General features: G+C 37.0%; 1 protein-coding gene across 1 annotated transcript in view; it reads left to right on the top strand.

Moving 5' to 3' along the window:
* TFEC (transcription factor EC) overlaps positions 1-22,338 on the top strand; it is an 87,168-nt gene that overhangs the window by 48,939 nt on the left and 15,891 nt on the right. The window contains exons 2-3 of the mRNA XM_064732494.1: positions 5,740-5,964; positions 8,089-8,184. Of these exons, the coding sequence (XP_064588564.1) occupies positions 5,740-5,964; positions 8,089-8,184 (321 nt within the window). The remainder of the gene's footprint in view (positions 1-5,739; positions 5,965-8,088; positions 8,185-22,338) is intronic.

Genomic DNA, 22,338 nt, shown 5'->3' with positions numbered 1-22,338 from the left:
TTCCACAAACTGACAACAAGAACATAACTGAGTTTCTTTAAGCTTTCATTGAAATATCCCTTTCTCAGTCTTCAATTACTTTCATAGTTCCTTTCTACATACTTTGTACTTTTCAACAGTGTTTCAAAAATATTTAGGGTAGAAATATTTTTAGACTTCCATTATTTATCTTTCCTGAGCCATAAAAAAAACCAGAGTAAAGCCAGGCTCCTATTCACTACCTTCTTTATGCCATTTTTCCTTTCTTCTTATAGCATCAGTGGGACACTCCTGCTGAGTTGCTGGCTTGTTATGACCCCAAGTTCTTTACAGACTCATTGCTTGAGGTGTTTACTTCATTGTTGCATCCTGCATTTCTTCCTCCAGTATATGCAGATTCGTATTACTTTGACTGGGAACACTAGTCTAAAAATATTTATGCTTTTTAGTTTATTTTTCATTAGTCCCAAATCACTGATGGTAAAATTGAGTAATACAAGACTGAGCAGCCCCTCTTTCTGATGCCAAGCCTTTGCTGATCACTCTCTTATGCGCGCTCGTCAGCCAACCCTTAATCCAGTTAAAACACGCTTTATTGATACTGTGCAGTGCTATATTTTTAATTAGAATATTGAGTGATACTAAGTCAAAAGGCACACAAAAGTTGAAGTGTATTATACCTACATCGTTACCTTTGGCAGCCTAACTTAAAATCTCATCAAAGAGCAGAAGTAGATTTGTTTGACAAGGCTTATTTTGCACAGAACTATGTTGACTAGCATTAATTATATTCCTATATTTTAATAATTTATTAATTGAATCTCTTTTCAGTTTTCCTATTATTTCTCTCGGGAATGATGTTGGGCTAAGCAGCCTGGGAATACAGATGTCATCTGCTTGCTCTTAGTGGAACACCAAGAAAGATGTAGCACTACTGCTTAATGGAATCAGTGGCATTGTTCATTCCTTCTTTAGGTCCCGTAAATAGCTACTTTTTCTTAATTTTGACATGCTATATATTCTTTTGCTAGAAGAAGAAAAATTCCATCTGCAAATTGTGAAGTAAAACAGTTTGTGTAAATAAACTACTGAAAGTCTAGCTATGTCATTGTGCAATATATTAGAAATGAAAGCAAACTTAATGTGAATATGGGAAAAGATGTTACACAACTGTACTGCAGTGTTACAACATGATGATGTGTGCTCAAATTAGAAAGAGCAATTGAAGAAGTCTGAATATGCATCTGTAATTCTGAAAGGCTGTTATGTTCTTGTTCCCAGAACTGGCTTGTCAGTGAGATATAAAATAGAAATAGGTACAGTCAGTTTCCTGTGCACTGGGATCTTTTTCTGGGATCAAAGTTTTCATTTCTGTTTTGGCTTTGTGGAACTGGTGGAGTTATAATATTTGCATTTGTCTTGGAGGCTTTTGATTCCCTTCATGCTTGAAGTTTCTGGTTCTGAGTAGACTTTAAATTCACCGTGTTTAGGAAAGCCAGATATTAAACCAAAGTGGTGCCTAGAAGGGAGTGGATAATCTATTAACTGCTAAATTTTATGCCGTCCTTCATTCCTCAAATAATCTTAGATTAGCATTTAAAGTACATGGTTACAGCTGCGGCAAGACAATGTCTGGGAGGAGAACCAGCACTTCATCTGCACAAATTCATCACCTTGCTGCACTTGGTAGATGTGGTATCAGGAGCTCTTGGCAGGAAGGGCCAGGTAAGACACTACACCATGGGCTAGAGCAGATGTAGCAGTAGAACAGCATTGAGCCCTGGGCTGTGTCTGAGCTTTGTCTGAGCCAGGGTCTGGATCATTAGGTGGTCCCTGAGAGCCTATTGTTTGCTAGCTATTATTAGAAATCAGACATACCAACAAGCAAGGCCATCCATCTCACAGAACAATAGGATGACAGAAAGGCATTTAATAGAAAATGGTCTGCTGAGAGCTTGAAGATCTGGTTTATCAAATCACACTGCTTAATTTTTGCCAGAGATGTGAATCCAGGTTCCACAGATGTGCCAGATTATTGGATGCACTATCCTGAAAGAATTTCAGGGTCTTCCTTCATGCTTTTCTGCTTCAAACAAAGGACTAAATATTCACTGACCCACAGAGACAAAATAAAGAAGGTAACCGTATATTCAGATTGTTGTGGAAATAAAAGGTTCATCAGCATCAACATCTGAATCTTAAAATTACAAATAAACTCTAGTAAAATGTTTTCACAGATTATGGGAATTCCTCAAAAGATTCTGAATTGAAAAATTGGTCTCCCAGCACTGCTGGAAGATATCATATTAGGATTATTGAGAAAAAATTAAAAATTCTTCTACTCTGACTACTCTGGAAAATCTTTTTTCCTTTTTGGTTTTTTTTTTTTCTTTTTCTGAGAACGATTGTGTTTTGTGGCTCTAAAACAGGTCCATGATTAAGGTCTCTAAGCAGCTAAGTCTATGTTGATCTTGGTTATTTTACTTGTGAAATTACTTTATGTGGAACTGATCTTTCAGTCTTTTGCTTTTTTGCATTTATTTCCCTGAACTTCTAACCTGACACCATTCTTTTTTTGCCAGACTTGATAATGGTTATTTATATTTTCTATATGTAGACTATCAATTCAAATTTCCCCGTCTCTTTTTAGATTTCTTTTACTTCTTCAGGTTCTCAGGGCCTTGTCCAGAAAAGTGTTGAAAATTTCCAAGGATGGAGATTCCACAGCCTCTCAGGGCAACTGTGTGTGCCAGTGCTTAAATGCTCCTTGTGCATCAATAAAAGAAAACTCAAAATCAGGTCAAAGTTTAACATTTGCAATTTTTGCAATACTTACTTAAAAGAGTTAAAGTCATCTGCAATATTCAGAAAATCTAAGTTGAAACTTGCCTTCATACCACTAATGAAAGATATAAGAGAAGTCATTCAACATCCCAATGGAGGATAAACCAATCATACTTGGAATGGGACACTGGACTCTCTGGTTTTATAAAATTATGAGGATTTGAGTTTTTACTCCTAGTTTACACATATTATATGCACAGTTCTAAAAATAAGTTCTACTTTTGAAGAGCTTGACTTGAACTCTCAATATTCCTTTCTCACAGTATGAATTCCCCCCCCAGTCCACTTTTATTGTACATTAACAATATAATTTTAAAAATAGGTTTCCCATTCTGCTTTGTCTCCACACTGTGGTTTGAGTTTAAGAAGTGCTTTACATTAGCAGTGAGTATTAAGACTTATTTAGAATATATGAAGATGAAAACCAGGGCATAGATCTATTTTTAACCTCCACGATTCTGCTTTGTAATGACTGTGACTGGCACAGTAAAGGGGTGGAAGGGTTTGCAAAACCACAGCAACACAGATCCTGTCAGCAAAGCTTTACTTCTTTTTCTGCCTGTGTAAGTTCAGGACAGGATATAATCACTGAAAGATCATCACACTAAATAAGCACTTCTGATAAACTGTTTTTTACCTAATCAGCCGTTAGCTGAATGTCTTGCTCAGATCTCCCCTTTGCCCAGTGGATGGCCCTGTGGTGGTTCACTAAGAAAACAGGATGCAGAGAGATTTTGGTCTGCCACTAGCAATCTGGGGCCCAGAGGAAAAAAACAAGCCATTGACTTTTCAGCAGTTTTCTTGTAGCGGACCTATAAAAATTCCTTATTAAAAACACATTTAAAACAAGGTAGTATAGATCTTGGACACTGCAATGTTCTTATGTTTCCCATTTAATTTGAAGGTATACAATATTCTGGATTTTATGTTTCAGGTAGGCTTGTAGAAATTCTAAGGCAGAAACTCACTGCTTGTAATAAGGAGTTCATCATCTTCATTAAAGATAAAAAATTAGTAGGGGTGAAATGCAGTAAATGCAATTGTGGCCTGTGTGTTGATCCAGTTCCCATTTATGCCACATAAAGAATCTGTGTTTTCAAAACTGTTGATTGCAGAGTTCTGCACTGCTGGAAAGAGATTTTAATCAGTTTAGGTGCTGCAAGGCTCTGGGCAGTGTCACCCTGTGTGGATTCTGTCAGTGAGTGCAGAGCCCAGCACAACCACGAATTGTCCAGAAAAACTTCTGAAAGAGGAACAGACATTAAGGATGCAGAGAATCCTTGCTCCAGCCATCCAATGGCACATATTTGTTTTCCCTTAATATTTTTAATTTTGCCCCAAAATGATATTATATTTAAACTGGCATGCGATAGATTTAATTGGATTGTCATTTAGCAAAATACTTGAGTATATAATTTTCAATATGAGCTTAAGTATGAAGGACTAAATAGATGCATAAGTATCTGAATTATTTATGGTTTTACATGTATGTTTGGTTTTACACATCATAAATCAGAGCTTAAACAAACTGTATTACACACTTTCTAAAACTATCACAAAAATCTAAGTTAATACAGATAATGATACAAGTAAATCCCAAATATACGTGAAAGTTTTGCAATCTCATATATTATGCATACCTTCTTGACATAAATCAAGGGAAATTCCAAACAGTGTATTTAAGATTTTATACCAATTTTTAATTGAATATTATTTAACAACTTTAGGGTTTACATCAAAATAATCAATCTCTTATTCATTACTGCATGGCTTAGTCTTTTTTATATGAACTTAGTTTAAAGGAATTAGTTAAAAGAAACATAATTAAAATTATATTATAATGATAAAAATAAAGTAGGTACTGCAATATGTACAAAAACATGATTCAGATGAAAATTACTTTTATGGCTATCTATCTCTGCTTATGTATTTTAGGGGAATCAAAAAGGAGTTAGCTTAAATGACTAAATATTTTTCAGAAAAAAGTCTTCAAAGTTTTCAAAGCAATTTTTGCTATTATTTAACAAATATTAATCATGCTTACAGAGGCCACTTGAGAAAAATTTATGATAAGACATTTGTTGGCAGTCATGCCATAGGAAGAGAAGAGAGCCACAGGGCTGAGCTGACAGCAAGGTTTGTGTATGAAGTGCTCCTCTGGTAGATAAATCGCAGGAATGTGACATTGATCTGAAATGGGAGCTGTTTGAAGTGGCAACTGTCAATCTCTACAATCAAAGGATGACCCAAATTCTTACTCCATCAGCCATTTTGGCATGACCACTCAGTTTATGAAGCTCAATCCACTAAAAAGTGGTCTGTCCTCAAGAGGCATTGCAAGAAGTCTGCCCAGCTTGTGGATAGTGAGCAGTCATTCAGAACTATACCTTGGACTCTACAGCCAAAATACAGCAATGCCTCATTTTAGTGACTGTAGTTATTACCAAGTGGGACAATTGTGGATTGAGGTATGAATGACTGTCGAGTGCTGTTATTATTTAAAATTGATTGGATGATATTTCTCTGTGTATTTATTTACTCTTTCATGTACAAAAGAGTCAACATTAATTTTAGAGTTCATATATGCATGTGGATTTGATTGCAGTGATCTCAAGAGAGATCACTTTTAATTGAGAAAAATGTGTAGCATATTTCTGGTCTTTTCTCAGGAACATGGTTATCTTTTCAAATTCTGTCCTTCTTTATAATTATTCAGAGTGTTTGTTCAGCTGTGTAAGGGGAAAATGGTAAAGAAATAAAAAATGTGTGTGTAGAAGTGAGAAAATAATTAATAATTCTATCCAAGTGTTATTAAAGCTGAATCTATTGATTTGAAATATTTTTAAGTGAGCATATGTATAAATACGGATACTAACAAAACTTGAAACTTCAGCAATTATTTCTATTCCTTCCCAGGTACAAACCCACTTGGAAAATCAGTCCAGGTACCACCTCCAGCCGGGCCAGCGGCACCAGGTGAAGCAGTACGTGGCCCTCGACACCAAGCTGTCGGGCCAGGCGCCCGCGGTGCAGCCTCTGGGGGTGGCCTCCATCCTGCGGGGCGCCCCCATGGCCCCCGTGAGCGCCGGGGACAGCCCGGTCACCAAGCTGCTGGCCCTCGGCGGCCAACACGAGAATGCGGTAGGAGGGCACAGAAAGGGGAACTGGGCTCTGTCTGCTTCTACACAATTGTTAGAGCACCCTCCTTGCGCTACAAGTGGGCAAGAAATGACTTTCTTAACTTTCAAGGGGTTATGGCACTTGCTTTCTGTCTCCTTTTGAATTATGTGGGTTGTTCCCTTGTGTGCCTGTGAATAGCTCACTGCAGGATCAAGCTTTTAGACTGCTGCCGGATAAAATGTGCTGTTCCATCTTTTTACATATACATCATACGCTACTGTACATTTTCTGAATATGCACTTTGCAAAGAAAAACATATTTTTTTCAGATGGGAGTTGTTTCTGTCTGAAGGTATTAACCTAGCTGCATAAAAAAATGTTAAATACAGATTACGTTCAATACATATCTGTAAAAATCACTCACTCATTTTTCAGTTAGCTGCTATATTTTTATGTGGGTTATCTTGAGTAAATTGGCAAAGATATGCTAACTTTAGTGCCACCATTGATTTTAATAGAGGTTCAGCTATAATACAATATCAGATTCTTATCCAGTATGAGATGTAGGTCATTATGGCTTTTAATACTTCAATAGATTTCAAAAGAGACTGTTTATTAGGTAAGAGGGGAATTCCTACAGAAATGAGAAATGAAGATGCTGTATCATGTCTTGGACTTAATAGAACAGAAGAATCTTACAAATACACCATGACTCATTCGAGCATTTGGATGTAATGTAGCTAAGCATGAGGGAGCCCATAAAGCTTCCTGGAGAGCTCATCTGGGGCCTCTCCATTCCTTCTGCATTGACAACTGACATTTTGAGTCAGGTTTATGGATTACTGGAGCTACTTAAAAATGCTATTTTAAATGGCCTTTGTGGACACCTATGTGACCACCTCCATGCTGGCAAAGTGCAATGTGCTGAAACTGTTCTCAGGCATTTTGGGTCTGATCAGGAGCCTGCCCTGTACCCTTCTCCATCCTGGTGAAGACTGGGAGGGTGATACCTGGCACTGGCAAGATCCTGGCAGCTTTGCAGTGGTTTGGACAATCTCATCTCAGACTCAGGGGGATGGATTGCTGTCACAGTGTGATTTCTTAATGTGGGTGTGCCCTGTGGTTAAGAGTAGGCTATAGATATATTAGTAAATAATATAGAGCCAGCACCCAGGTTGGTGCAGTAAACTGCACTCCTTCATATTGCTTAATTGCCAGCTTTTCTTTTAATTTTGGTATAATTTTGGCCCTGATGATGCTTTCCTAGATAAGTCTGGGCACAAGTGCTGGCACAGTAGTTCTGTGTTCTCTGATATTAGAGAGGGAGAGGAATGCATGCATGAGCTGTGCTGGGCCATGTTGCCAAAAAGTCTGTGTTGAAAGGCCCCATGTCTGTGTGATACTTTCGTTGCACAGGACCATCTACAACTTCAGCTCCCAAGAGCTGCAGATAATAGACTTAAAAGTGACATGCTTATCATGGGATCTCCCCCAAAATTATATTGTGAATGGAACCAGACCATAATCATCATTGAAAACTCATGTTGGATTTTGGCCTATATGTATCTATAGGCCTTCAAAGTACTCATTATTTCATCCCAAGTAATTATTGAGATGCCGCAGTAGTTTTTGGCTCAGATTAGATCAAAACAGAGACCGGAAGGCTGTCTGGAAAAGTATCCAGTGTACTGCTAAACAAAGAAACCTCTACCTGCCCAAGAGAGCAGCATGTAACACCAAACCTGGAGTGACTCACGCAGTTGCAGAACCACAGGTTCCTTTCAGTCTTCCTGCACCAGTGCAGCAATGCACTGTGATCAAGATGACATTTGATGAAGGTGATAGGTCACAGTTACAGCTTAACAATGCACTCCTGTCATCTGATCATGGGGCTGCAATAAGGGGTTAAATATGAGCATGGGCTGGTGTTTAAGAGAAAGATGTATCTTGCTAAACCACAACTGTTTTCACAAGAAGTAAATGTGAATATTGTATAGAAGTGTTTGAATTATTTGAATTGCAAGATATAGATTTGTGAAATTGTTTCATTGCTGTAATAGCTATTCAAGATTAATCCTCTGTATTTTAAAAATAATTTTTTCCATTATTATTTGTACTGATTTGTCTTAAAATATTATTTTATCAGATGGAAGAAGTTATTGAAGACATAATCAATATGGAATCAAATTTTAATGATGAAGGGATAGGTTGTTCTGAAACTCCTTTACTAATGCAAAGAACTGTAAGTATTTTGTTGAATTTCATCTTGCTTTTTTATACTAGAAAGTTTCTTTGAGTGAGTCAAGCACATCACAATTCAGAGACTAAGGAACAGTATCAGTGGACTGTTCTTCTTTCTCTTCAGCTGATTGCCTTTTTGTCAATAATTATTACAGAAAAGGGCACCAGTGTGGTGACACATGGTTGTTTCATGTGGTCTGAATACCATTTGGGGTTCTAGCCCAGCAAAATGCCTGGTGCACAACCCATTGGAGTTACTGGTGTCTCTGCAGTGCTAAAAATAACAAGGATAAAAAAATCTCTGGACCCTAGAAAGCCATTTAAAGCCTTGCTTAAACATCCTTCTACCGCAACTAAAAAAAAGTTTAAAAATCCCCATGTAATAGTTTCTATAGTACAGTGGTGTCTTATCCAGAAGCAAGGCTCTAGTTCTGGATTTTCATACAGATAAGTTGCATTTAGTTGAATAATTTCAAGGACAAATAAGAGGAATGTTATGTCTTAATTAAGACATAACAATAATTAATTTAACAAACTTCAATTTTATTATGTCTCTTTGTGGATAAATGTGAGAGGACTAACAAAGACTATTTATGTTTCCATATATGTTACATATTGGAAGAGGAAGGATGGAGCTCTTCTGACACAAACCCCAAAGAGTGTTATTATTTATGAAAGTAATTAATATCAATACCTGTAATGCACTTTACAGAAGGATGTATGTTGTCCTTTCTACCCCAGCTGATGTCCAGAACTGTTTGTCCTCAAGACTTTAAACTGTGCACCGGTAAAGGGGAACTTCCCCCTGATGAAGGCAGGATTGTCGCAGGCTTTGACAATCTGCCAAGGGCACCTCAGGATGCAGTCAGGTGCTGGCTCTTTATCGCCCTCTGGGGGAACAGCTTTTTCCGACTTACAGAACTTCCCTGGCTCCAAAAATACCTCAGGAGACAAGACCGCTACTCTTCTGTGTGGCCCACTCTACAGTCCAGCATTAATGCCAATGAACATTTCCATGAACACCTTCTATTTGCATTCCAGCTACAGAGCAATTGCAGCTGGACTGATTTACACATATGTCTGTACAGAACATAGCAAGGAAATGGTCCCTGGGGAGTGAATTAATATTTTGGCTCAAATTGATGTGAGGCAGGGGAGGATAATTTCTGGTATGATAGCGTGGGATGGTGATGAGAGGCATGAATTCTGGGTTTTGGGTTGAAGTCATACTCCCTTCAAAACCTTTTAAAATTGGATGATGTTAATCTGTCCTAATTCCAGGTTCATTAGCCTTTATCTTCAGCCTTGAAGGACATTTGTCTCTAAAATTTATTGAATACCTTACTCTTGATGAGGAAGGAAATCTGCAATGTCTTTTAGACCTTGATGGAATTGTACTTGCACAGATTTGGGACTCTTGAAGTGCCTCTGGGACGAGTAATAGTGTTTGGACTTTCATTTGTGCTGAGGAAATCAGCAGGCTTCTAGGTAAGCCAGAGAGTAGCACACATTTCTAAATTGCTCTGTTCAATAAAGTGGCAAAATAAAGCTTGCCTTCAGCAAGGCAGAAAAACTGCATCAGAGTGAGGAAATGGAGTGGTGTCTCTGCTTCTGCTGTCTTGTCTTTTAGCATTTTATACTTCTAAAATATACAAAATAATTAGTCATATGGAGATGATTTCAGGCATTTAGCTCATGCCACTTGCTTTTAAACCATCTTTCAGGCAACATCCTAAATCTACCAGCAAAATTTTGGTCATAAGCTGTGCAATAGAGAAAGATAGAGGCGCATGTAGAAAATAATTTTTCTATATCCAGCTTTTCATTATCATATCAAACATAATGAAATTTCTTTATCTGAGCATGTATGTGTTACAAGAGTATTGGACTAGGAGGCATGATCAAGAGTGAGAGAACATCTAATTTCCCTGAGATGTGCTGGGTTTATGCTGTACTTCAGCAAGGACCCACAGTAGCTCTGACATCTGCACAAAGTGCCTGCTGTGGTGGCTGGCACAAACACAGAGAGAGATTGCAGGTGAGACTGAGTTGCTTCTGTATCTGGCTGATTTTGGCTTTCTCTTTAAAATTCTCCAGCATTATTCCTAAGTATTTCTAGAATTTTTTAGACTTTCCTTACTTGGGACTTGATTTTGCAAACTGTGCAGAGTAATCTCTGAAATCCTGAAATGGACTGACTTGGTTTTCAGAATGTGGTGAAAGGCTCAGGTATTTTTCCAACAAAATCTTTTTTTGAAAAAGATAAATTCATGATGCCATTTTTCTGTCTCAGTGTGTTCTCAATGGCTTACTCAGTGGCTGAGTAATCTTTCCACTTTTTACAGTGCAACCTGTTGTGTGCTGCAGTGAACTAATGTTTACTTTAGTTAAGTGCACCCATGTACCTTTTTAATGGCACATTAAATGAAGACATTGAATTCTGTGAGACCACTCATGTGAATAATTGCTCAAAGGCTCATTGTCTGACCCTGAATTAATGAATTACAGTTATGCATTAGTAGAATCAGAGAAGTGAAAATAAGAACATTCCTCCATCTCTCATTAAAATAATTACAGCTTCTGAGGAGTGGATTATCTGGCTTGTGTTTGGACCCAAATTTACAATTTCCTGAAACTGTCTGGTTTTGGGTGGTCACTTAAGAATTGCTTAAACTAGGGAATATTCTGGCTGTCTTTCTATTGCTCTTCAGAATACCCTAATGGCAGAAACCTACTTTTTATAACAATCTTCTATAAATTCAGTTAAAATAGGACTAGTTTTCTCTACATGCAAGAGGTCTTGATTCCTCTGAAAGAATTTGTAAACCAAATTATATCTTTGTTGATAAAGCATAATTGAAATAAAATCATATCTATTCTTATGAACTATCATGTAATGACAACTGTTTGTTCATTATGGAGAAGGTAAGACAAGGTGTCTTAAAAAAGACACCATTGAAGATGGTTTATCAATTTAAAGTAATTTTTCCTTGTTGCAATAATTAAATTTCATGAAATTTTAATTAACAGACAGCAGAGTTTTTTTTAATAAGACAATATTTTTCTCTAAGTATATATTAGGAGCAACATCTGACCATGTAAGAATAATTTAAAAAAATGAAGCAATCAGAGTATTGTTGAGTGTATATGAGTATATATGAGTGAGTTTTAGAAGTAAACTACTGACATGTTTACTTCTAAACATTTATTTTTCAAATGTCTATCACCTACTGACATGTAGGTCAGATATGGTGACAGACATTTGAAAAATAAATACTTTTCATTTTTATCAGAAATTCATTCTTATTCAAAATCCTTACACTCTATTTAACATAGTGAAATTAAAGTATTTTAGTCCTTCCAAATGTTCAGAACACAGGGAGTTTAGATGTTTAGGTCTGTTAATACAAAGCATATATCACACCATCATTAATAGTTTGGGGCATGTATCAAAAAGTTCTACTCTATATTGTTTTTAATATCAGCAAAGAGAAAAATTAAGAAACACATTAAAGCAGATGTTGAGAACATTAGTCACAGTGAAGAGAGGAAAGAGCAGAGTTAGGAAAAACACAGAAATTAGTATTTCTGTGTTTTTCAAGGTGTAATTTAACAACATGTGATCTTATGAATCACTTCTTTGCACTAAATGTTGTTTTGCTTTGATAATATACATATGCAGCCCTAGGACTCACCAGTAAACCCAGTAATCTAGCAACCACAGTGGAGATCTGTATGAAAACAGCTGGCAATTTACCAGTAATTTCATACAGAAATAACTGCCGCAGTCCAAATAGTCCCTGTACAACTGGGATGATGCTCTCTGCTTGACATGCAGTCCACTAAAACTTATGGCAAAAGCATTTGGAGATTGACTGGCTTGGAATGAGAATGGAGTGAGAGGAAGTTTATGTTCTGCAGTAGCACAGGCCTCTCTTGCACAGACCTGGGTGGGACCAGCAAGAAAAATAATTTAATCCTGTGAATGTTTTCAAGGATTCTAAGTTGCCTTTTTTTCTGGTGCACAAAACATGAACTTTCAGCACTATTTTTGAAGAAGCCTGGGGTGAGAGGCTCTGTAGCAGTTAGATGGCTGGCAATGAGAGCTAAGAAGTAGTTGCAGAGCAATGCTTCAGGCACTGCACTACCATGAAATTGGATTTCAAAAAGCCACCAGCAGAGGTCCAGCTGCTGATATGTTGAATCAGTTCAGCTCCATGTTGCTGGAGTAATCAATACTGAATGACTAAACTAAATGGAGCAGTTCATTTCAGATTGGAAGAAAATTGAAAGCTATTTCATGGGGAACCTTTTCATTCAATTTTTTCCCACATCCAGTACAAAATAAAGCCAAGAAAAAAGTTTCCATGTTGATGTAGGAAGAAATTATTTACTGTGGGAGTGGTGAGACATTGGAATGGGTTGCCCAGGGAAATTGTGAATATCCCAACCCCAGTGATCAAGGCCAGGCTTGATTAAGGCCTCGAGCAACCTGGTTTGGTGGGAGGTGTCCCTGCCCATGGCAGGGAGGGTTGGTGCTGTATAGTTTTTAAGGTCCATAACTACCAATTAACATTATATGATACTATGATTTATTTGTAATATTTAAGAAATGTTTTCTTTAACTATCCCTTTGAACGACCTTAGTAGCAAGAATGTTGAGAAAAGAAAAATTAAACCAGTGCCAGAAAAGGGAAGCCAAAGCATCTGGGCATGCTGGAAGTCAGGGGCTGTGCCAGCTGTGAGCTGGGGAAACAGCTGGGCAGGGAAAGATGGCAATGCTCTGTAAAGGTGGTGCCTTGCAATGGGTCACCTCTTCAGGGATCCTTTGAGGCTTCACTGCTTCACTTTCATTTCATGCACTCATAGTTCACTATTTTACCAAGACTGGGAGTTACTGTTTATTTCCAGTCTGCTTGGGAGTCAAGTCAGTGGGATTGCTTCACTTCTGCCACTCTTGCAGGAAAAGATCTTATGGAGAAAATCCTCAGTGCCTGCATGGCTTACTTGTATTTGTTTTGCTCCTTTGGCATTTGGAAAAACCTTGTGTTGTACAGGTACAGAGTAGCAGCTAGATCAGGATAGGATAGATTGATGTTTTCCTTCTTTAATTTTTATGATTCTATTAACTGCAGCTGGTATAAAGTTCTGATTAAATCTGTTAACTCTGCATTTGATTTTAGGGAGACACTATTTATTAGTAAAAGCATGGTTCACTCTGTCTGCAAAATCTCACTGCTATTACAAGGTCATTGACGTCACAGTTTCTCATCATGACATTAATAATTTGTATTTGTATTAATTATTTGTTAAATACTGATGGTGACCATCTGGATGGATTGCAAAAGCTGCCATCTGTCCCATTCTCAGGAATCATACAGAAGGAAGAAATTCAAGTAGGTATACTCCAAAGTGTTTTATTTAACAAGTGCTGCAATTATTCAGTCATGAAGTAAAGCCAGCTTTCCACTAGAGGTGCATATAGCATTGCTGATCTAGGCAGCCCCCTACTGCATAATCACAAGTACTTTTTATTTAGTGAATACTGATGTAATTTGGCAACCCTTAGAAGTTGATAAAATCTGCTAAAGTTCAAAACCATTTTAGAGAAAGGACCAGTGTAAACATTAACAACCTCATTTGCTTAGGTTGGCTAACTTGAAAAGGCTGCATAGCATCAATGAAAATGCTTTGTCAATCACATTCTACACTAGATTAGTCTTAAAGTCCAAGGAAGAATCAAAGTTCACCTAAGTATATAAACTTCTGTCTAGCGCTCTCTAGTATCATTTACATGTTTAAGGAAAAAGAAAAATGAAGGAGAAGGAAAAGTCAGTAGCTATTGAGGAAATAATAGACGCCTCAAAAATAAAACTGGTGAGCAAATATTTTCTTTGTCTTCCTTCAATACTATAGAAGTGTTAGGTAGGAAATTGTGTCTTTTAGTTGCTTCAGTTGCAAAAAAACTAACTATGAAAAGCACAAATTCAGAACTCCTCAGGCCTGTTTCCTGCAGCTGGAAGTGTCTTTTGTTATCACTGCCACTGCTGTTTTGAATGTCATGCGAATGTCAGATGAAGGTTTGCTTTTGGTATTTCACACAATTTAGTAGTTTGAGGTGCTAATGGGCAGTGTACAGCCCTCTTGCCTGCACAATTTACCTCATGCTGTAGAAAAGGTCTTCACAGAAAAGAGCATACATTACTTTGGGTCAGGAGAAGAACTGTGATCTACTTTTACATAGCTGCAGCATTCAAAAGCTGTGCAAAATGACCAAAAAGCTCAGCTCTGTCTCTGGCACACTAACAGACCAATGCCTACTAATCCTTCTCTATTTTGGGGGTAGAGCTCTGGCTAAAGGGAGCTAAAAGACTCAATTTTCATGCAACTGCAGTAAAGCTTCCTTAACTCTGAAACTAAGAGAAATTTTCTTTTTTCTTCTCTGATTCCCTCTTTCTAAAACGTAATTTTCTTTTCTGTTCTCTGGCTTCCTCTTTCTAAAAGGTAAACAGACAGAAATGAAAGTATTATTCAAAAATATACAGTTGTTTTTATGCAAGTACCTTTTACAAACGTGGTCTTATCACAGACCTTAACATTTGTTTAACAGCAGTAAGAGAAAAGGATAGTTAAAACAGGTTTCTAATTCTCCCAGTATTCATTCCTTATGAATTCCAAGCACCTGTGCAGCAGGATCTGCCAGCAAATTCCTGCTGTTTGGGGCCACCAAGAAGATTTGTTTTATCCCAAAGCCTCTGCTACATTTTGTGTTGTTCTCTGTATACAGCAATGCAAGGCTTGAGGTCCTTAGGACGTGGCAGGCCATAAAGAAGATTATATTTAGCTTACTGCTCTCTGCAGCATACAGGTTATGATGCCTTCTGGAGAGAAACTTTACGAATTTCTGTCAATGGCACTTACAAAGATTGAATAAAAGACTTGTGAGCTCAGAGGCAACAACAGTGGCTACTTTGCTCTCCAGGTCCAGTCCAGCTTTTTACTGCAAGACAAAACTACCTTGTGGAAAACAAGGATTTCTTGTCCATTTTGATAAATACACTTCCAAAAGTACAACTTTAATGATCATCTTAGCACTTCCTTTTCCACCAGCCTAGGCCTTCAATGCCCTTTAATATACATGCAAAGTAGTTTATTAAGTAGCTGAGTATTTGCACTATATTTAAATTTATATTTATACATATTTATATTTACACTAGAAATATGTATTTGTGAATTTATCTGAAATCAAACACTACAGAAAGTATTTTCAACCAAAATGAAATTCTGCATGGTACACCCATGTGGAAACACTAGAACACAGAAAACTTACTGCAGTATGTTCAGAGACTTAGATGTTAGATGACACCTCAGAGGACATAGTACAAAGCATAAAATATATAGAGTATATGATAGAAATAAATGTCTTTTTCACTTCTCTCTCAGCCTTATTTTCCACTTGTTTGTGCTTTTCATTGCTTTTATAGGGAGAATTTAAATGATTTGATATATGCGTTTACATGCTGTATCCAACAAAAGTGAAGTAAGGTGGAACCAAGAATTAGTGCATTAGCTGGTGTTATTTGTGAAATAATAGTAAAATAGCTAACAGATCTATCATTTAATTGGCATATTTTGTTTTCAGAACCTGGGGTCTAGTGGGCAGTACTCTTATGAATTGATTTCCAGCTGCAAGTTGGACGATGACATTATCACAGCTTCACTTAACTTCTGGACAGTGTCTGTTAATTTTGTGATCAGAAAAGTAAGAAAGAGCTAAAAACATACAATTAAAAGGTAGTAATTGAAAGGGCATGTACATCATGCAAAGGGTTGATTCTCCAGAAAATTCCTTTGCTTGGTCATATTTGATCAGACATTTATCTAGACAATGGACTTCTAAGTATATGACCAGGGCAGAAATGTACTATGACTGGAATATGAAGAGAGTTCATTTTTCTCTGATGAATAATGAACCACCTTGATGATCATTATTGGATGATAAAAAATGAACCAGTTTTCATGCATAATATATAATATCTGATATAATATATCTGAACATTAAGTCCCTGGTTGAGAATTGTGTAATTATGAAACATGTTAAAGATAAATATAGAAGGGGATACAATTTTTTCAGATGAAAACAAATCTGAGAAGGATAGTATTTTCTGCTAGTCTCTTTGCATAATAAAAAGAGAAACTGGAGCATTTTTTAATTGTTATTGCTGAAGACCATTTGTACTCAAATATAAGTATTTTTTTTTGCAACTGCAAAAGGACCAAGAATATTTAGCTGTAAATGGGATCTTCTAGATTCTGAGAACAGTACACTAAAACTTTGGCAACTGATAGTGCAAACACATCCTTACAAATAAAAAGGATAACACAGCTTATGTTCAACTTTCCTTAAGCAGCACAGCAATTGAGAAAGGAAGCTGAACCCTAGTCTTTCCAGCACAGTACTTGTATTGACAAGATTATGCATCCTGTCTGCAATAGAATTGAAAAGATGAAAAGTCACAATTTATTAAAACACACAATGAAGATACAAGAACTGCCCCAGTGTTTTCCCCTTGTCAAAACCTGCAAACACCCATTACACCAGGTATTGTTATTTAGAAGACGGATTTGTTAATATGTGTTAATATACATTTATTGATCAACTCACTATTTGGTCGAATGCAGTGCACATTTTGAGGTCAATTTGTGAACTTGAGAGATTGAAAAGGGGTTTTGTTTATCTGTCATTGTGAAGGCATGACAAGCAATCAACTGTGTTTTTATGTTTGATACCCCAGCACCACAAACACAAACTTTTACGGCATATGTGGAATGAACTTTGGACACAATTACATATTGAGATTTTTGTATTTGGGATGCATGTATGGGATAATAATGTTAACATTATACAAAATTCCTACTTTTGTGGTTTTCTCTTTAATTAAAATGATTAAGCAAGAAATAGATGGGTGAAAAATTTTTTTGTGGCTAAGATTAAGTAGCCTCATTTTACAAAACTGTTCCTTGAAGTGTTGCTATCAATTAAGCTCATGAAAACATGATTTAAGTGGGATATATTTAGGAGTGGGAAACGATAAAATATTGCACTAATCTTTTGCTTTCGATGCAGTCTGAGCAAGTACCAATTTTTACCAAGAGCCAAAACAAATTTTCTCTTGCAGATACAATACTCAACCTTTCAGGTTAGGCAGCTACATAGTCCCTCTCTTCTTGTGACAAGTAAAGCCAGATGTGTTGTGGTTCCCTGTTAGGCTTGCCAAGTCTGCAGGTGCAGTGCAGGCCATCTGACCATGTGTAACAGGGTGAATGACCCTCAGAATGCTCTGCACAGCACAGCAGCTGCTGTGGAAACGTGCCACACACTGCTACTGCAGGAAACAGGCACTCTTGGTGGGTTCTTTGTCTGCAGTTATTAACCCCGGAAAAAAGGACAGCAAAGGAAGTTCCTGCTAGCAGGACTATTCCTGCAACTTGCTTCCCACTTGCCTCTTTTCATGAGCACTTCTGATCCAGGCAGAATGAAGGTGTGTGGTGGAGGCAGTCTAGCCATGATCTCTGTCTTCTCTGGGGACATCCTGACCTTTCCAATCACCCTTGGGCTTGTGAGTGTGACTGTGAGGTAGCGAGCCCCTTGGAGAGGTGGCAGCATGAAACAGGACAGGCTATCCTGTTGTGTGTTTGCAGGTTCCTCAAGGGAAAGCAGGCTGGCTGATGAACTGCTTTGACCTGTCAGGACTGTCCAGATGCCTTTGATGAAGAGCTCTTGATATCCTAGAGTTTGGCCATTTTAGACAACTAGAACATGTCATGTGTCTGTTTTTTAAAGATAAACACACCCTCCATCATGCTTGAGTAGAGACATCCTTTGGGTTTATGGAGAGCTGTTTTCTACTGGAATTAATCCTTTTTAGCTAGTCCTGCATATCCAAGGTTTGCTTTGACAACCTTGTGTGTCAGCACACTTTAGTAAAATGCAGTACAGGTTATTTAGAAGGTAACTGAACAGAATTCCTTTCAGGTTAAGGAGCAAGCTAAAGAGAAAATAAAGCTTTTCTATTTAAAATAAAAAATATATTAATTAAATGCATCAATAACCAATCCTTGATCTCAGTTTATTGAATATTTTCATTAGTGATCTTGGAAGAAAAAGATACATTTATGCTGATGAAATTTACTGAAGTAGCAAAAGTAAAAATATTGCCAATACAAAGAAGGATGAGGATATCATAGAGTAAGAATTATATGACTGTGATGACAGAACAGTCTAAATGGAAGGAATATAATAGTACTGAGTGGAAGGTCATTCATTTAAATACTAATAACAGGAATGTCTGCAGTAAGCTGAGAACTCATTAACTGGAGATGACAGAAAAAGATCTGGTTACATTAGTTGTTCAGGGGATAACTATAAGCCATCAAAATGATGGGACTGCATAAAGGAGATAAATATGATCTTAGTATCCATCATGAGACTGATTTCCAAGAGACATGAAGAAATATTCAGTGTGGGATTCACTGGGCATGAAACGCTTTGAATGCAATAGGCAAAAAAAGGTGTCCACCCTTCAGAAAATATAATTCAAAGCAGGAAAGGTACAGAGAGGCTCTTGTTAGAACATGTCATTGCATGGGAAGTCTGTCTGAAGAATGATGGCCTGTCCCATTTAGCAAAACAAAGTTTCAAGTTAGCTATGTTCACCCCCAGTAGTCACCTGGGGAGAGGACATTAAACAATGGCATATGTCTTAAAGGAACACAAAACAAAATAAAATTTGTCCACAAGTGGAAATAAAAGATAAGCTTTTTGACAATAATTTGCAATCAGTCAACTTTTTTAAGGTACTCCAAATAAAAACATTGGGGATGTGAAACCTAATTGATTTTAGACAGAGCATTATTGGCTCATGAACTAGATTATGTAATGATAGGTTAAATGAACTCAATGCCCAGGAAATGCTTTTTAGTCCAGACTGGGCATTACCATTTTCAGCAGAATTCTCAAATTAAGAAAATTCTAGCTTTGGAAAAGGGTTGGACTGTTATTTTCTAGCTGTGCAACACTCACTGTGATACAACCATCATCCTTACAGACTTGAATTTTACAGTAAGAAAAACATATTGTACAAAGATTTGCCAAAATTGAAAAATACTTGAATAATATGTGATCATGCAAGTGAAAACTGTTGTGACATAGACCTGTTCAGGGACTAGAAGTCAATTGGCATAGACAACCTGTCTATGATATATTTTTGATATATTTTTGATATATTTTATTGCAGCATTCAAAATCCTTCTCTTGGAAAATATGGAAATGCTAAGTCTTCCTTAAAATTACATTATATTTAACAACAGCTATCATGATATAAGATTTAGAATACCACATAATTCCATTTTATAATGCAATGTTTTTCACTAATGTTTTCCTTTATAATACCCCCCCAAACTTGGTATTAGAGACTGCAAATTGTGATCAAAGCTGTCCATTGCTAGTCACCCATGCTGTTAATAAACATTCAGTTTTTGCTACACAATCCTGCCTGCACAGCAGTTCAGACCCAAGTATTGAACACAGCAATCTTCTCTCGATGAGACCTCCATGGGACATCTCTTGGACACTGTCAGCAAGCACAAGGTCACAGGCCCCTGTGAGGTGTATTCACTCAGGTAGTCCAGCTGAAGTTTGCTTTTATAATCGCTCTAAGCTTCAAAGTTGAGTATCTTTCAGGACTGAGCCCCATGAATGGAAATTCTCATGTTCCAGTCTTTGCACACAGGCATTGAAGATCCCATGACACTTTATACAAAAGGAAGTGTGTTAACCCCAGTGTCCTTGCCAAATGCTAACTTCGTTAATTACAGCCTGCTTTCTTCAATGCTCCTTGCAGTTTTAATTAGAAATTGTATTATTCTCTTCCTGTACTACATTGTCACTGGTTGTTCCCGGTTAACCATTTGCTGTGCTAAAGGTTGTTTATCTTTTATCCAAAGCTGGCTGTATTTCAGAAGTGGGAAAGATGGCACATTATATTCTGCTATTTTAAATATTTCTGCTCTCATTCCTCATGAGCCGCTTGCATTTAAATTCCCTGAAACATATACATAAATATAAGCATCATGAATGCAGGGTTGGGAAATTATGTGACTTACAAGGGCTTCTCAGAACAACACAGGTATGAACCAATATGATACCTGCAAGCTAAGTCATTTGTTGGTACCTAGGAATTTTCATACCCAAAAGTCTATGTTTCCACATCTAAATTGAAAACAACAACATGGTTCTGATATGGTGGAATCAGCTGGGTTTTTAAAGCATTTTGGGATTCATCAAGTTTCACAGTGCTGTAGAATTGCAAGATCATCACTGTACACATATGGTATAATTGTGCCATTTTAAGTGATTTGTACCTTTAGTAACATTGTGTTGAATTTTTGTGAAATTGTGTGTGTGTGTATATATATATATACAGACACACACATACTTATCTTTTAATATAGGCCTGGAAGATATTTGAAGCCTGAGTACTGCAAAAACTTTCCCTGCTTAAATGACACTACAAGCAATAAATTGCATTACAATGTATAGAATTTTGGTACACATCCAAACAGCTGGATATATTTTGACTCACAATTTCTATAACATATTGTGCTGTGTATTTTGATTTTATAATTTGAAAATTAGTTGCTTACAGATGTCTACACTTCTAAAAGAATGTCCTGTTTTGTCAGACAAAAAGCATGTTTCCTTTTATTGTATCAGCCAATTTCTACTATAAGATTGCTCAGTGTTCAGTAACATTAACAAAGAAATTGCTTGGAATTTTCTATACTTAATATATCAATGCAGAGCAAATTCAGGAAGACAGTTTCAGCAAAATACTTTGACACATTTTTTGACTTTATATTATAAAAGTCTCTGGTAATAAGAAAAATTATTAATTTTAAAGGAAGCCTTTCTTATGTGATTTTTAAACTAAGAGTGTTTTGGAGATTTTCACATTAGGAGCCCAGTGAGATTTCCTGAGAAGGTACACATTGGCGGCCTGCAACATTCTCCCCAAACTTTCTTCAGAGTCAAGAATAAGAGACAGAGATTATTCAGTTCATTTGGACACACTCAGTTGTCTAAAACCAGTCACATTAATCATTTTCTATTTCTTCTCCTGATCCTGAATCCTGATACTGAGAATTATTCCTTGCACACTAATTCATAGCAGATTTTTTGTGCTAAGTATGAATGAGTGTGTGAAAGGGAGACCACCAGTGGCCGTATCCACAAAGCCACTTATCTGTCATAGCGGCCATTGCAAAACAATTCAGATTTCTACTGAATCACAGAAGAAAGAGACAGTTGATAGTGCAATTGGCACTAACTTTCCATAGCATTTCTTGTCACCTGTGCCAAGATGACAAGCCTGTAGTTTGTCCATCTTCCTTCTGGCCCACCTTGTAGATGGGCATCACGTTTACTCCAATAACTGTGACCTCCTCAGTTAGTCAGGACTTCTGGTGAATGACTCGAGATGGCTCAGTGAGCTCTTCTGCCAGCTCTCTCAGGGCCCTCAGGTGAATTTTAGACTTTAGAAGTTTAACTAGACTTTAGAAATTTAACTATCTTTCAAGGATAAATTTGAATTTCTGTCTGAAAACTAGAATTAATCAATTAAGTATCTCATGTTTGTATCAAGTTGTGGTTTACATGCCTGTTTTTTTCATTAATGGCATTGATAATCTACTAAATTGAAGACTGCCACCAGTGTCATGCAAATTATTGAACTTATATACACACCTGTGTGAACTATGTAAAGAATGAGAGATGTGTATTTCTCATTTGTTAGATTATTTATTAATTATATTATTTTCAGAGGTTACTATTTCCTATCATTTCACAAAAAACAGTAGCCTGTCATATAACAGCCTTGCCAAAGTCCACTGGAACCTGGAGTGGGGGAGTCACACTGACTCTCAATTTTTTATGTCCTTCTGTTTTCATATCATTTGAATAAACCAAATTCATTAACATGAATGTAGGAAGTAATTAAACATGATGAGAGCTAATGTGAGTTCTCTCTTGTAATGTCTTTGTTCCCATCACTGGAACAAAGAAAATGCACAGGTAAAACTGCAGTGACTTCTGTAA

This window comes from Zonotrichia leucophrys, chromosome 1A (assembly GCF_028769735.1).
Source record: "Zonotrichia leucophrys gambelii isolate GWCS_2022_RI chromosome 1A, RI_Zleu_2.0, whole genome shotgun sequence".
Taxonomy (NCBI): domain Eukaryota; kingdom Metazoa; phylum Chordata; class Aves; order Passeriformes; family Passerellidae; genus Zonotrichia; species Zonotrichia leucophrys.
The sequence above is the reverse complement of the archived record's forward strand: the minus strand, read 5'-3'. Positions and strand labels throughout refer to the sequence as shown.